General features: G+C 38.0%; 1 protein-coding gene across 2 annotated transcripts in view; it reads right to left on the reverse strand.

Annotated features, from left to right (window-relative positions):
- BSK2 (BR-signaling kinase 2) overlaps nt 1-12738 on the reverse strand; it is an 81361-nt gene that overhangs the window by 49769 nt on the left and 18854 nt on the right. For both annotated transcript variants that reach the window (XM_089445942.1, XM_089445941.1), the window contains one exon: nt 1634-1767. In XM_089445942.1, coding sequence (XP_089302068.1) covers nt 1634-1767 — 134 coding nt within the window. The remainder of the gene's footprint in view (nt 1-1633; nt 1768-12738) is intronic.

A 12738-nucleotide genomic window follows, 5' to 3' on the forward strand; every position in this document is an offset into this window, starting at 1 on the left:
GTCAGCCCATAAGATTTAGTATTTCGGCATGAGCATTTCATAATTTGGCTGTCCATTGCTGCTTCAGTTGGCCTGAGTGCCTCTCTCAGTCTCCAACTCTATGCATTCTCTCACACAATAACATCTGAAGCCATGTGTTTTGTGGCCTTTCCTGACCTAGGGCACCTCTTTACATATCCCTGAGTGTGTTTTTTCTACGTGGTATCAGTTTCCTTTGGCACCCATACTCAATTATTGGTGTCAGTATTTAGGGACAATTGATTTGTTCATGCTAGCCCGTTGTGGTTTGCTTCTGAACTTTGGATTGCAAGCAGGTGATATTAAGTGTAATTAGAGCAACATCCTCTAGACATTGGTGGATAATCACACTATTATAGAATCCCCACAGGTAGAGGCCCAGCAGCAGCAGCAAAACATGTTTTGGCCCCCTCCCAAGCTTTCCTTATGTGGTGGCATTCTCTTATTGGCCCTAGGGTTGTGTATTCCTGGCAGTGACTTGATTCTTTCACTGACATTACAATTTTATATGTTTGGGCATTAGACCTTAAATCTTAGATTAGATATGTGTTCGTTTTCTTTCAGAAGAGTGGCCCCAGCACTCTCACTGACACGCATGCACTTAGCAGTCCCATTGACCTTTTTATGGTCATTTGTTGGACATTACTAAATTTAGCTTATTACCTTATCCCCATTGAACAATAACATAATTCTGCAATTTAATGCTACAACCAGCACAGGTAGGAAGAGGAAGAATAATAAAAGGAAGTTAATTTTCCTTGAAATTTGATGGGGGAATTTTTCTTAGGCACTTTCTGTCAAGTTAGAGAAAAATCATTGATATACGAGTTTGGCACAATGCTAACCAATTGGTTTACACAAAATCATCGAAGGAAAGCAGGTCATCGTTATGAGGAATCAGATACAATAAAGCCAGTCCTGATTGGCATGATTTGGCATAGAGATCACCCTGATAAAGAACTGTATTATAAAAAAATGTAAAGCAGAGACACTAATCAGGGATATGAGATAGGGGCAAAGCATAATGAAAACTGCAGAGTTTGTTCCAAGGAAAACACGAGAGGACTTGCAGTTCCTCAAAAGATACAGTTGAACAGCCAAAATTGTGAATTTTGAAGCAATGCATATAGATATGACAATGAATTAAACTAGATACATGCAGAAATAGCACTTAAAGTGAAAGTCAAACTCTGATATTTTCCCGCATAATCATGCAAGCACTTAAGAAAACTAGATGCATAAAACTTGTGGAATTAACTTGCTCTGCTGCTCTACTGCTGTCCTTCAAATTTTTATTTAGCATCTAACATCAGTCATTTTGTTGATCACATGCTATCAATTTGGTAGGCTCACACATAAACTCTGGTCCATGGAATAATTCAAAATTACAAAATTGTACCCAGTATTGACCATTCATCCATCCAAAATGATATCTTAATTTATAAATTTCAAAACAACGTTAGACTCAGACAAGATTTTGAGAACTCTTAAGGTAACATACATGAAATTTTAATATTCTCCCTTATTGTGAGCCGCATATATGAATTGAAATAAACATGTAACAGGTACACTTTTTATTCACAATCAAAAGATTTGTCTGTTTGCAAGGCCTCACCTCATCAAAGAGCACCCTGTAAGTATTCAAATCATGATAAATCCGATGATTTTCACTATTACAGTGGTCTAGTGCTTGGGCAATATAGTATGCAACTCTCAAGCGCATTGCCCACGGCATAGGTTGCTTCTCCCCTGTAAAAATACAAAAAAAGGGCATTTAATGAATGTCTATATCATAAAGTTGAAGGTACATATTTCCAACTATTACATCATTTTAATCCTCCTACAACAGATGATTCTACATGGACAATCTTACAATCTTGGTAAACCTGAGGTGTTATATGTTGTTGCCATTGAACCAATAAAGCAATGTTACTTATATCCTAGAATTATATACTATAAATTCAGCTAAATACAACCAAATGTCCATACTTCCAACCTTATACATCAATTTAACCCTCTCATAAGCAAAAAGTTACACAACAATAGATGATTCCATTTGGAGAATATCACAATCTTGGTCAAGGAATGTTATGTTGTTTCCATTCAACAATTAAATGGGTGCTACTACATGCCAGAATTAACATTGTATACCCCTTGCTATTTGATCAACACTAGGCACGACCTATATAATTAAGAAATTAATCAATTATGAAATATGATTACACGAATATTATGGCCCATTGCAAGTGGCTGTCCAGCTTCTTTACATTTTCATGATAGTGACAATCTGGAGAAGACTATTTACTATTGGCTAATAATAACAGTCCAACGTGTGTTATTATTGACTGCTTGGACTTTATTTTTGTCTCTTCACGGAAGAAGACATAAACACACCTTTGTATATACCCTTCTGCTTTTTGTTTATTTTTCCTAAAAATATTTTTGTGAATATAAGAAGTATTCTTCAAAAAAAAACAATAACAGTCCAAGATGGATCCTTCACAAATATTCTTAACAGTGACATGTCTTGCTTTTAGAGAATTAGCATGAGAACAGACTTGTGCATTGGAGGTATCAAATTGAGTATTAGATTGCAAAAAGCAGTGTCCATGACTCCATTCGTTGACAAGGACATAGGCATTCCAAGTTTATTGTTTTGCAGGATGCTATTGAACATGGTTCAAGGATATATACCAATGTTGCATGGGTATGTGCTCCCTGTGATAGGGAGCATGCTCCTCTTGCCCCTTATGCCCCCATAACGAGAAAACTTCATCAAAAACATTTCTTTGTGTTCCCTTTTTGGGGGGACAGAATGAAATATCGAGGAAAATGTTTCACCAAAAAAGGGGAGCATTGGATTCAAAATGTTCGATAGGAACCATAGAATTTGTTGAAGTATTATCAAGATGCTTTAAAAGTAGCTTGGAAATGGAGTGTGAAGTCCATTGGGTGGCATGAAGTGGAGAATTGTGGAGTGATGAATGGGAGCAAATGATTAATCAACTCAAACAATGCTTGTAGTGATTGTCTAGCGCTTCCCTATGGAAAGCATGTGAGAGATATCAAGGGTGAAGTATAATGTTGACTTTTAAGACCCAACTTGTGACACACAAAGTGTATTGCGATAGACAGATCAACTTATGAACACTATATCTAAAGAAATGGTGGATAGATGCATAAAAAATAATAGATTGGCATTGTCTTAGGTGCATAGTACATATGATCATAGTTGGTTTTGATGTCCAAGGGACTTGACTAAAATAGGAAGGAACAAGACATTTGGGAACAAAAGATTATATCAGAGATAATGCACACATCAACAAGGAAACTAGTTGACATCAACAATATCACAAGCACCTTCTATTGCTCTGGTTGTACAGCGTATGGTGTCGAATGTTGTCAATGTGCTCAAGAACTTGTAACACATGGCGGCAATTATACATGAAAATCAAATGCCAATAATCAATCTAACAATTGAAGAAATGCACACTTATCCCTTTAATAAGCACACAACTACACCCTTATGCCTTCGAAAGTCCTGTAGTCACTATCGCAACATGATTTTGGTTGATTTCTCAACCCATTCACTGAGAAGGTCACTTTAGGAAGGTTCTTGGTCAAGTGGCACCTCTACCAATTGAACCAAATCATTTAATTGGAAGGGCCTTGGGAATATTTGGAGTTAGTGCATCTACATTGAAGTGCTTCATCTTTCAAGCTCAATTTCACTCCAAAAGAAACAAGAGGTCTCCATCCTTCATTTCAACAAGCTCAATTGCGTTTAACTTATGCTACAATAACTTGACCAAGGATTAAGAAGCCTTCCTACTCCAATCCTTCTTTTCAACTTCCTCGATGTTGGAACACCCAAATTAACACCATATGACCATTTCATACAGAGAAATTTGTTGAACTTCCTAAAGAGAAAGCATTGGAGGAAACCTTAAATACTCTGATATTCCAATTTTTTATATTGTTTTCCATTGGTAAATCTTCCTTTCTTTCTCCCAATTGCTTGTTGTTTACAATCATGCATTTCCATTTGGTTTTTGAACTAATAGATTGGAACACTAATCTTTGGTAGGAAATATAGATTGTTTGGTTTGTTGTGTTGCTTTTAGGACCATTGAGAAGTGGATACTCCATTGGTTCATCCTCATCTTGCTCAGCTTCTAAACCATCCATCCTGCAAGGGACTCACCAAGGATTGTCTCACCTTTCCTCATTGAAGTATCATAGAATTAGTCCATATACTTGCTTGGAAATGGAGTAAGACAAATTTGCTTCTTAATTAATCTATTTTCTATCTACCTAATCTTTCCACCCAGATGAAGAGGGCTCATTTGGTCAACTATTGCACAAAAAGCTTGACAACATAATGGTATCCATACTAGGGAAAAGTTCACAGATATCTCCTTGGTTGCATTTCAGATTTGCTCTTCATTTTTCAACGATTTCTAAAAATCCATAGCCTAATTTACATTGTTCATTAGTTCCAACACACAACTAAGCAGCTCCAATTTTCCAAATTTATCCTTTTCCCCTCCACCGAAAACCACACTTTTGTTAAATTTATTTAGTGCAGTTACACACTTTCACCTACAATAGTTGCATAGATATGTACACACAATTGCACAGGCCCCTAACCTCATAATCATGCAAGTGTGCTTTTATGTCTTTGTTTCACATGCAAGTGCATCAAAAGTGTGGGTTATTTTATGCTTTTGTTTACAATCATGCATTTCCATTTGGTTTTTGAACTAATAGACTGGAACACTAATCTTTGGTAGGAAATATAGATTGTTTGGTTTGTTGTGTTGCTTTTAGGACCATTGAGAAGGGTGATGGGTTGCATGTATATATTTTTCCTGTAAAAATTACTGCTTTAATGTTGTTTACTTTATTAAATTGCACATAATGAAAAGGAATTTGAATAGATAAGAGAAGATTCCTTTCCTATTATTTCCTTTCCAACAACTTGTCGTTCCTATTATTTCCTTTCCAACAATTTTTAAGTTCATTCATCTCATACACGACTTCTTGCATACAAACATTACTAAAATCAGCAAGCAACCCTTAAAATAAATCACCAAATTTTAATCTTGTAATCAAACAATTTTTTGACGTGTTACTAGCTTATGACCCTTACACCAGCATCAATTCATGAGAGGATGTACTAAACACAAGGCTAGTAGATTTCATTAAACAAATTACAAAACCCACATTTCAATTAGATTAAGATGTTGGAGGTAGGTGGCTCAAAAACGCTCCTAAATCATCAAAATTCAAAACTATTACTTTACTACAATAGAAGAGATGCCCATTAGTAGCAACGGTGTATCTAGGTACATGTCTTGAAAGATGGGCATTACAAATAAGAGCAAAGTGTAGACATATGGAACTCCACCCATATTGCTTTAAGCACAATTGATACATAATTTTATTCTCCTCAAACACTTCTTGTAAAGAGGCAACCTTGTGGCTTAAGTTTACCACCCACATAACTTCTCATGGATATTGCAAGGTTGCCCCCTTGGATTTCACCTTGTAGGACAAAGGTCACCATGTTGGAGGTGTTGAGAAATCTAAGGCATCGAGATAAAGTGATTTCTCTTCTATTGATAACTGCTTGTGAATGCTTTTTACTTCTTATATTAGGATCTTCCATTACTTGTATTATTATAGTGTTATTCTTCATCAAACAGCTACCAATGCATAAACCATAAAGAGACAAGAGACACAGAATATAGGCTATCAACCAGGGCCAAAACCTCTCCCACTTGAGAGGAAATCCCAAACAAATTCTTCTTCTTATAGAGACTTCAATTGACGAATACCAAGACCAAGACCCTTGACCTATTTGCCTCTCCAAGACCAAGACACAAAGTTTTGATGAGATCCTTCTTCTTGAATCAAACTTATTGCACTTTCCTCCTCCTTCGATCAACGCAAGTCAAACTGTCTACACTTCTGAATTTCGGTCTCTTCCACATATCTGCAACTCTCAGCCTATTTGTACCCTTGCAATTCACACGTGTGAGTTGTTTGGAGATATCTTCCTTCTTCGCTTGACTAGGAGACTCAATCTTGTGACCTCAGCTAGCATGTACGCTGATATAGAGATCTTCTTCTTGGCTTATTCGCTGACCGAGGAAACCCTACTAAAACCCTTAATACATGTCACACATGCGAGGAAAAGGTAACCAAAACAATGCCAAAATAGCTCGAATTCTCCTCCTCCTTCTTGCACTGGATGAGAGGCTTCTATCTCTCTTTCTCGCACCTCCTAATGTAGATCAGATACATGATTGAATTCAGTGCCTAGGATGAAAGTCAAGTTGCCTATAAATAGTAGTTTGCCCATGTAAATTAGTCGACATTACATGGAGACTAGGCCGACATGCCTTTTGGAGATCATCTTATTTTCATCTTGAGCCGACTTGAGGAAGATACTTTTGCTTGGTCTTGGAGGGCTTTCTTATACTTTTAATGACTCATACAAAAATGTAACATGCCCAAGAAGGGTCCTTCATACATGACATTGACTCAAATTGACTTTTATGACTAGATGACAAAACCTAAAGGCTCACAATGAGAGCCATTACTAAAATTAAAATTCCTCGCTCATGAAACCCATGAGACAAGCATTACAATAATACTTTTATTTTTCTTCTTTTCATCAATTACATAAAATCACAATTACACATGTCATTATCAACACCGAACCTAGTTAAACTTTTCAACAGGAGGTAGGTGGCCCAAAAATTCTCCCAAATCATCAAAACTCAAAACTATAACTTTACTACAATAGAAGAGATGTCCATTAGTAGCGGCGGTGTATTTAGGGACATGTCTTGAAATATGGACATTAGAAATAAGAGAAAAGTGTAGACATATGGAACTCCACCCATATCACTTTATGCACAATTGATAGGTAATTTTATTCTCCTCAACCACTTCTTCTGAGGAGGAAACCATGTGGCTTATCTTAAGTTTACCACTCACATGACTTTTCATGGAGATTGCAAGGGTGCCCCCTTGGATTCACCTTGCAGGACAAAGGTCATCATGACTTGTTTCTTTCACACCCTACTTGGTTCACACTACTAACAAATTTCATCACACCTAGTGGGTACACATTTGAAGGCCTTGTGTTATCTTGTGGTTTGTTTGAGAGCCTTGAAAAATACGTTGAATTTGTATTTGGTTGCATGACCAAGCGAAAGGGATAGGCGAAACATCAGATCTGTTGATTTAAATGTAATCATTGATACGCAGAGGTTGATCCTGTGAATATTTTAGTAGGGAGGTCTTCACTATGGACCCCCAGTCGCATCGACAGAGACAACCCATGATCGAAGCACACGCGAATAACCATTCTCTGTCGCTCAAGTCAGCCAAAAATAACATGAAGGAATATGGTGTATTCATGCAAAACTAATTGCTCTTCATAGTGATCATGGTTACGAGCCGCCGAGGAATGCATGGGAGTGCTTTGCAAATTTTATTGACCAGAGTAATGCTGGAGCGACTAATCTGAGGTTGAACCACAGAATTGCACGACGACAGACTCAACCTTTCCAACATTATTTTGTTGTTGTGTGAAAAGCAGACTTAGAATTAAAGACCATATCAAGTATAGTATTTTTACATTAAAAAGGTGGGGGCCAAGGTTTAAATTTTTAACCAAAGTTGGCCGAATTATTTTGTTCAAAGTTAAAATCATCACTTTGGCCGATTCATAAAAGCCAGCGCAAATTTATCCATTAAAAGAGCCGAGAGTTGTGTAAAAAAAATCAATTGGCCAAGCAGAGATGGGTGGAGTTATCACTCATCAAAGCCGAGTTTCTTCGAGCGACAGCATTGACACTAGTTGACTGGAGTCATCGAGTGTATTAACCTGTTGTGCAGAGCCCAGTTAGAGCACATCTCTCTTATAATGCGACTAAGTGTTGGGTCGTAACTTGAAGCACAAAACCATCGCCAGTGCAAATGAACGCACATTAGAGGGTAGGACAGCGATCAAGTCCTCTGTGGCAGTGGATGGCATCGGGGGCACAATTTGGTAAACACTATATATCAACGTATTGCTCGAGTTAAAGAGGATTGGGAAATGAGTTTTAAATTGTGATGTGGGTTGAATGTTGGGCGTAGAGAGTGTATTGAAATTCTGTAACATATCTGGTGCATATGAGCAGTGTGCACTGCTTCAGAGTAAGGTGTCAGAGACTGAAGAGCTGAAAGGAGTTCTGCGCATGAGATTGGGAGATTAAATGGTTGTCAAGAAATGATATGCGTATGACAAAACAGAGGAGCTGCAGTACCTTAGTGAACTGCAATTGTCAAAGTGTAATGGAGAGAAGATGTAAATTGATCGAGTTCTAGATGTTTCCCCTTCAAGACTAAACAATTTTTGGGCTATATCTATCAAGTGTTCCACTTCTATATTTTTTAGTAGCTTTTTTTAATCTGATGTCATTTCACTGAATTTGCTATTAGTAGAGGTCTATGTTTTGAGTCAATTGGTCCTTGTGCTTTGCATTGAGTCAAAATATTACTGAGCATTTAGGGTTTGGTTGTCTATTGTTGTTGTTTAGGGTATGGTTGAAAGAGTTGTATTGATGTCATTAGAGCTAAGTTGCAGGAAACAAGGAAACGAGTACGAGTTTCCGAAATGGGCACAGGTACGAAACGTGACCCCCCCATATTTTGGAAATGGGGAAACGCGATATATATATATATAAAGAAATGTTATGTGCAATCATAAAGCATACATGATACATTATAATTTATTGCATTTAAAGTTTAAACATTATGATTAAATTTACATCACATTTACTCATGAATGATCACATAATAAAAATAGCAATATCGGAATATCCAAAATCAACCTTTATTATATATCCAATTCTCAAAATCAACCTTTATTATATATACAAGGCTGCAAGTACAATAAAGACAAAAGACTAATCCTCATCAAAAATAGAAGCAGAATCATGCTCAACAGTGAATAGCGGTGTTGAAGAAGATGATGGGCCAATTCCACTTCCGGGCTGGACCTCAATATTCCGGGCAGCAAGAGAGAGATCCAAATCAAGACTTTCTGGATCCACATCCCATTCTTTAAAAGGACCATTGTTGTATTCTAGACCACTACGAGATGCAAGGAGAAGGTTGGAGGGCACATAAACAAGATCCTATGCCTTCTGTGAGCCCAACCTATTGCGCTTCACAGAATGAATAAAAACCATAAGTGTTCCAATTCCTTTCTGTTAATGAAAAGCTTGCCACTTGTGAAAGAACATGAATGGAAAGGTTTTGTAAATGTACGCCATTTGCTCCATGACAAATCCCCCACCTAACTGGATTCATGGTGCTTCTCTCCTCCAAAGTTGATATATCTAAATAATCATCTAATCCTGCAGCAAAACTGGCAAATTCTTCCTTTACCTCCATGTGTAGATGAGATGGAAATATTCTCATAAGGGCTTTTTTTACCCCATTAGCCACCTCTCTATCCTTATGGGGTGCCTTCCTCTTCCCATCGCTTTGAGCAATAAGCTCCCCATCATAAAATTTGGGGTTCAAGGCATGTGCTAAAGTGTGCAATGGAGTGTTGAAATTGTTCCACCTATCAACAATGAGTTTCTTAACTAAATCAGTAAAATGATCATCAACAAACAAAAGTTGTGGAGACTCTTGTGAAATGATTTCCATAGTTTTCTCAACCATGGAATCCATGCCATCATATACCTCTCCTAGGAAAGGTTGGTCAGTGTCAGCATTCCGAAGAAGCTCAAATGCAGGGGTTGTGAACTTTAGCAAGAAATATATCTTGCTCCACCAGTCCTCATCAAGGCACAATCTACGCACCATATATCCCCGCTCTGAATCTGTTTGTCTCCACTCAACCCAAAGTTGACTCACCACCATAGAAACTAATGCTTGCTTAACCTCAACAAGGCGGCGCAACATCAGGAAGTTTGAGGCATATCTTGTCTCAACAACTTTTAACAACTCCAATTTGGAGTACTCTCGAAATATTACTTGAGATTGGTGGTGGTTGGTGATGAATTTAACAATCTCCCTTGCTTCATTTGTGATTTCCTTTATCCATGGAACTTTGTTGTCGATCTCCTCTAAGATCATATTCAGATTATGGACAATGCAAGGTGTCCAAAAGATGTGGTCATACCTCCCCTCAATAATTAAACCTACAGCTTTGCAAACTGGTGAATTATCCGTGATAACTTGCACCATCTTGTTAGGCCCCATTTGTTCAATAGATTTTATAATAACATCAGCAATGAAATGTGCATCTTTTACCTCTCCTGAGCAGTCTTCCACCTTTATAAACAATGCTCATTTGGGGGAAGTGGCAATGATATTTATCAATGGTCTGCGCCTTGTATCTATCCATCCATTTGAGACTATGGTAACCCAGAGCTACTCCAGGAAGAACGAATTGGTGATAAGATATCCTCCACAAGCTCCTTCTCATTTGTGAGAAGATGAGTTCTGATTTTCTCGTAGTTGGGCCCCTTGTACCCTTGATTAATTGCCCTTATCATATCTTGCAAGTAAGGAGAGCGACCAACATTGAATGGGATACCACATGCATACATGCACCTAGCCATTCTGGAATCAGTTTCTCCTCTCACTTGCACATTCACCAATTTAGCAATTCTGCTATCCTGAATTGAAGTGGATGCCCCTTTGGCATTTTTGGATGCTGGTAGTTCATGTTGTTGAGTGGCACTGGCTCTCCTCTTCCTTGCTTCAACTACAACCCTTGGCTCAATGTTAGGTGGCCCTTGAGGAGTAACTTGACTAAGCTCATCATGCCTTCTTTTAATTCCATCCGCCTCATCTTGTTGTCTTTGATATGCCCTCCTTGCCAATGGGCCTGTTGTTTTTGTGCAACCTCCAATCCCCTGTCCTCCTCCATGCAAAAGGTGTGCTTTCACTCTTGGGTAGGAGCCCTTGTACAAATTAATGCAAAGATTACATCGCCATTCCCATGAGACACCACCTCCACATTTTTTAAGCTTCTAAACATGCCTCCAAAGAGGATAATCTTCAACCTTTGGGTTCATTGATAATATTCAGCCCTTGGGTTGGACCTGGGGCTTGAACTTGCAGCTCCACCCTGGTTGAAAGCCATTGTTGCAAAAAAAAACAAAAAACAAATCTGTAAAGAAAAAACATTTTTCATATATTTGGAAGCGTAAACCCTCGAAAATTGAAGAAATAGTAGGAAAAAAACTAAGAAAATGAATGCTTCTTACCCAAATTAATTTTTTATAGCTGAAGCTACCCCAAAATGCCAGAAAATACAAGAGAAATATGGTTGTAGTTGAGCAAAAAGCCAAGAATGTCGTAGCCGGAAACTCTACACTCCAAATCTGCCATTGAAATCTCTTTTTCTTCCTGCTAAAATCTCTCTCTTGCTACTGAAATCTCTCTCTTGTTGCTGAAATCTCCTTTGCTCACTATTGAAAATGCCCTAGCTGAAGTCACTGCTCTCTTCCTCTTTTCTCCTTTGCTAAAATCGTCTGTCTCCAAGAGAAACGACTTGCTCAATTGTGTGATGAGGGAATGAGGCGAGAGTCTTTTTATGACTTGAGAGAGGCATCTAGAAGTATCCACAAGATATTTCATTCGCCCAATCAAAAATTAGAGGTGAAAAAAGTAAAAAATAAAATAAAATAAAACCACAATTTGAAGTGGAAACGCTATCATACAGTCAGAAACGAGTTTCCAGTCAGTCCGTACGGTATGAGTTTCCTCATTTCCATTTCGTTTACTAGCTAAAACAAACCTGGGGCAACGTTTCCTGCGACATAGGTAATTGCATGATCAAGATGTTACTTTTGGTTAATTTTGCAAACCAAAATGTTTTGGACAAATCCTTCAAGATTTTGTAGTGCAATAGAATCCCTTCTGGTAAGGGTTGATCAATGTAAAGTAAATTTAGAATCATGTCACTGCATACTCACAAATGTGTCCACAACAACAAATAGCTCCCCAACAAAAACTATTGGATGATCGATGAGCCCCAAAGAATATCCCACCTCTACTGCAAATATCCTTTGAACAAGTGGTCCCAAGATAGCATTGGGCATTAGGACAATGGGACCACCCATACACCCTATAAAGCAATCAAGTTCTAAAACAACTAAGGAAAAGAAATAACAATTTCAATTACATCTCATCCCACTACTTCTACTTCCCACAACCAAAGCACCCTTTATAGTTTACCTTGTCTCCCTACATGCTAAGATCAAGAATTGCTCTTCCGTTTCCCTAACTAGAGCAACTATTGTAGGATATTGTCCCTCCTTGTGTGCTAAGATTACGTTTTTTTTTCTTTTTGTCCCCAAACGGGAGTGCCTATTTAAGTTTTCTAAACTCCTTACCTCTAAGAGTGTCTCTTTCAGTTTTTTAACCTTCTTGCCTCCAACAGTGCCTCTTTCAAGTATCTTGGCCACCATAACTCCAACAGTTCCCTAGCCTCCATGCCCTCTATTGTTTGGCCCTCTCAGATTAAATGGCAATAAATGCCTTTTTTCCTTTGTTCAAGATTGACCTTGGGAACGAACCATGGGAACACCCTCCTCTTTCCCCTCCATGTTTTTAACATTAATGACTCTTTGCACATTATCTTCCCCATTAATGAAGAGCCCCTAAAGGCCATAATTACTTTAAAAAGTTCGT

The sequence above is a fragment of the Pinus tabuliformis genome, chromosome 9 (genome assembly GCF_031772625.1).
Source record: "Pinus tabuliformis cultivar Carrire ecotype Pingquan chromosome 9, CPIR1, whole genome shotgun sequence".
NCBI classification, from domain to species: domain Eukaryota; kingdom Viridiplantae; phylum Streptophyta; class Pinopsida; order Pinales; family Pinaceae; genus Pinus; species Pinus tabuliformis.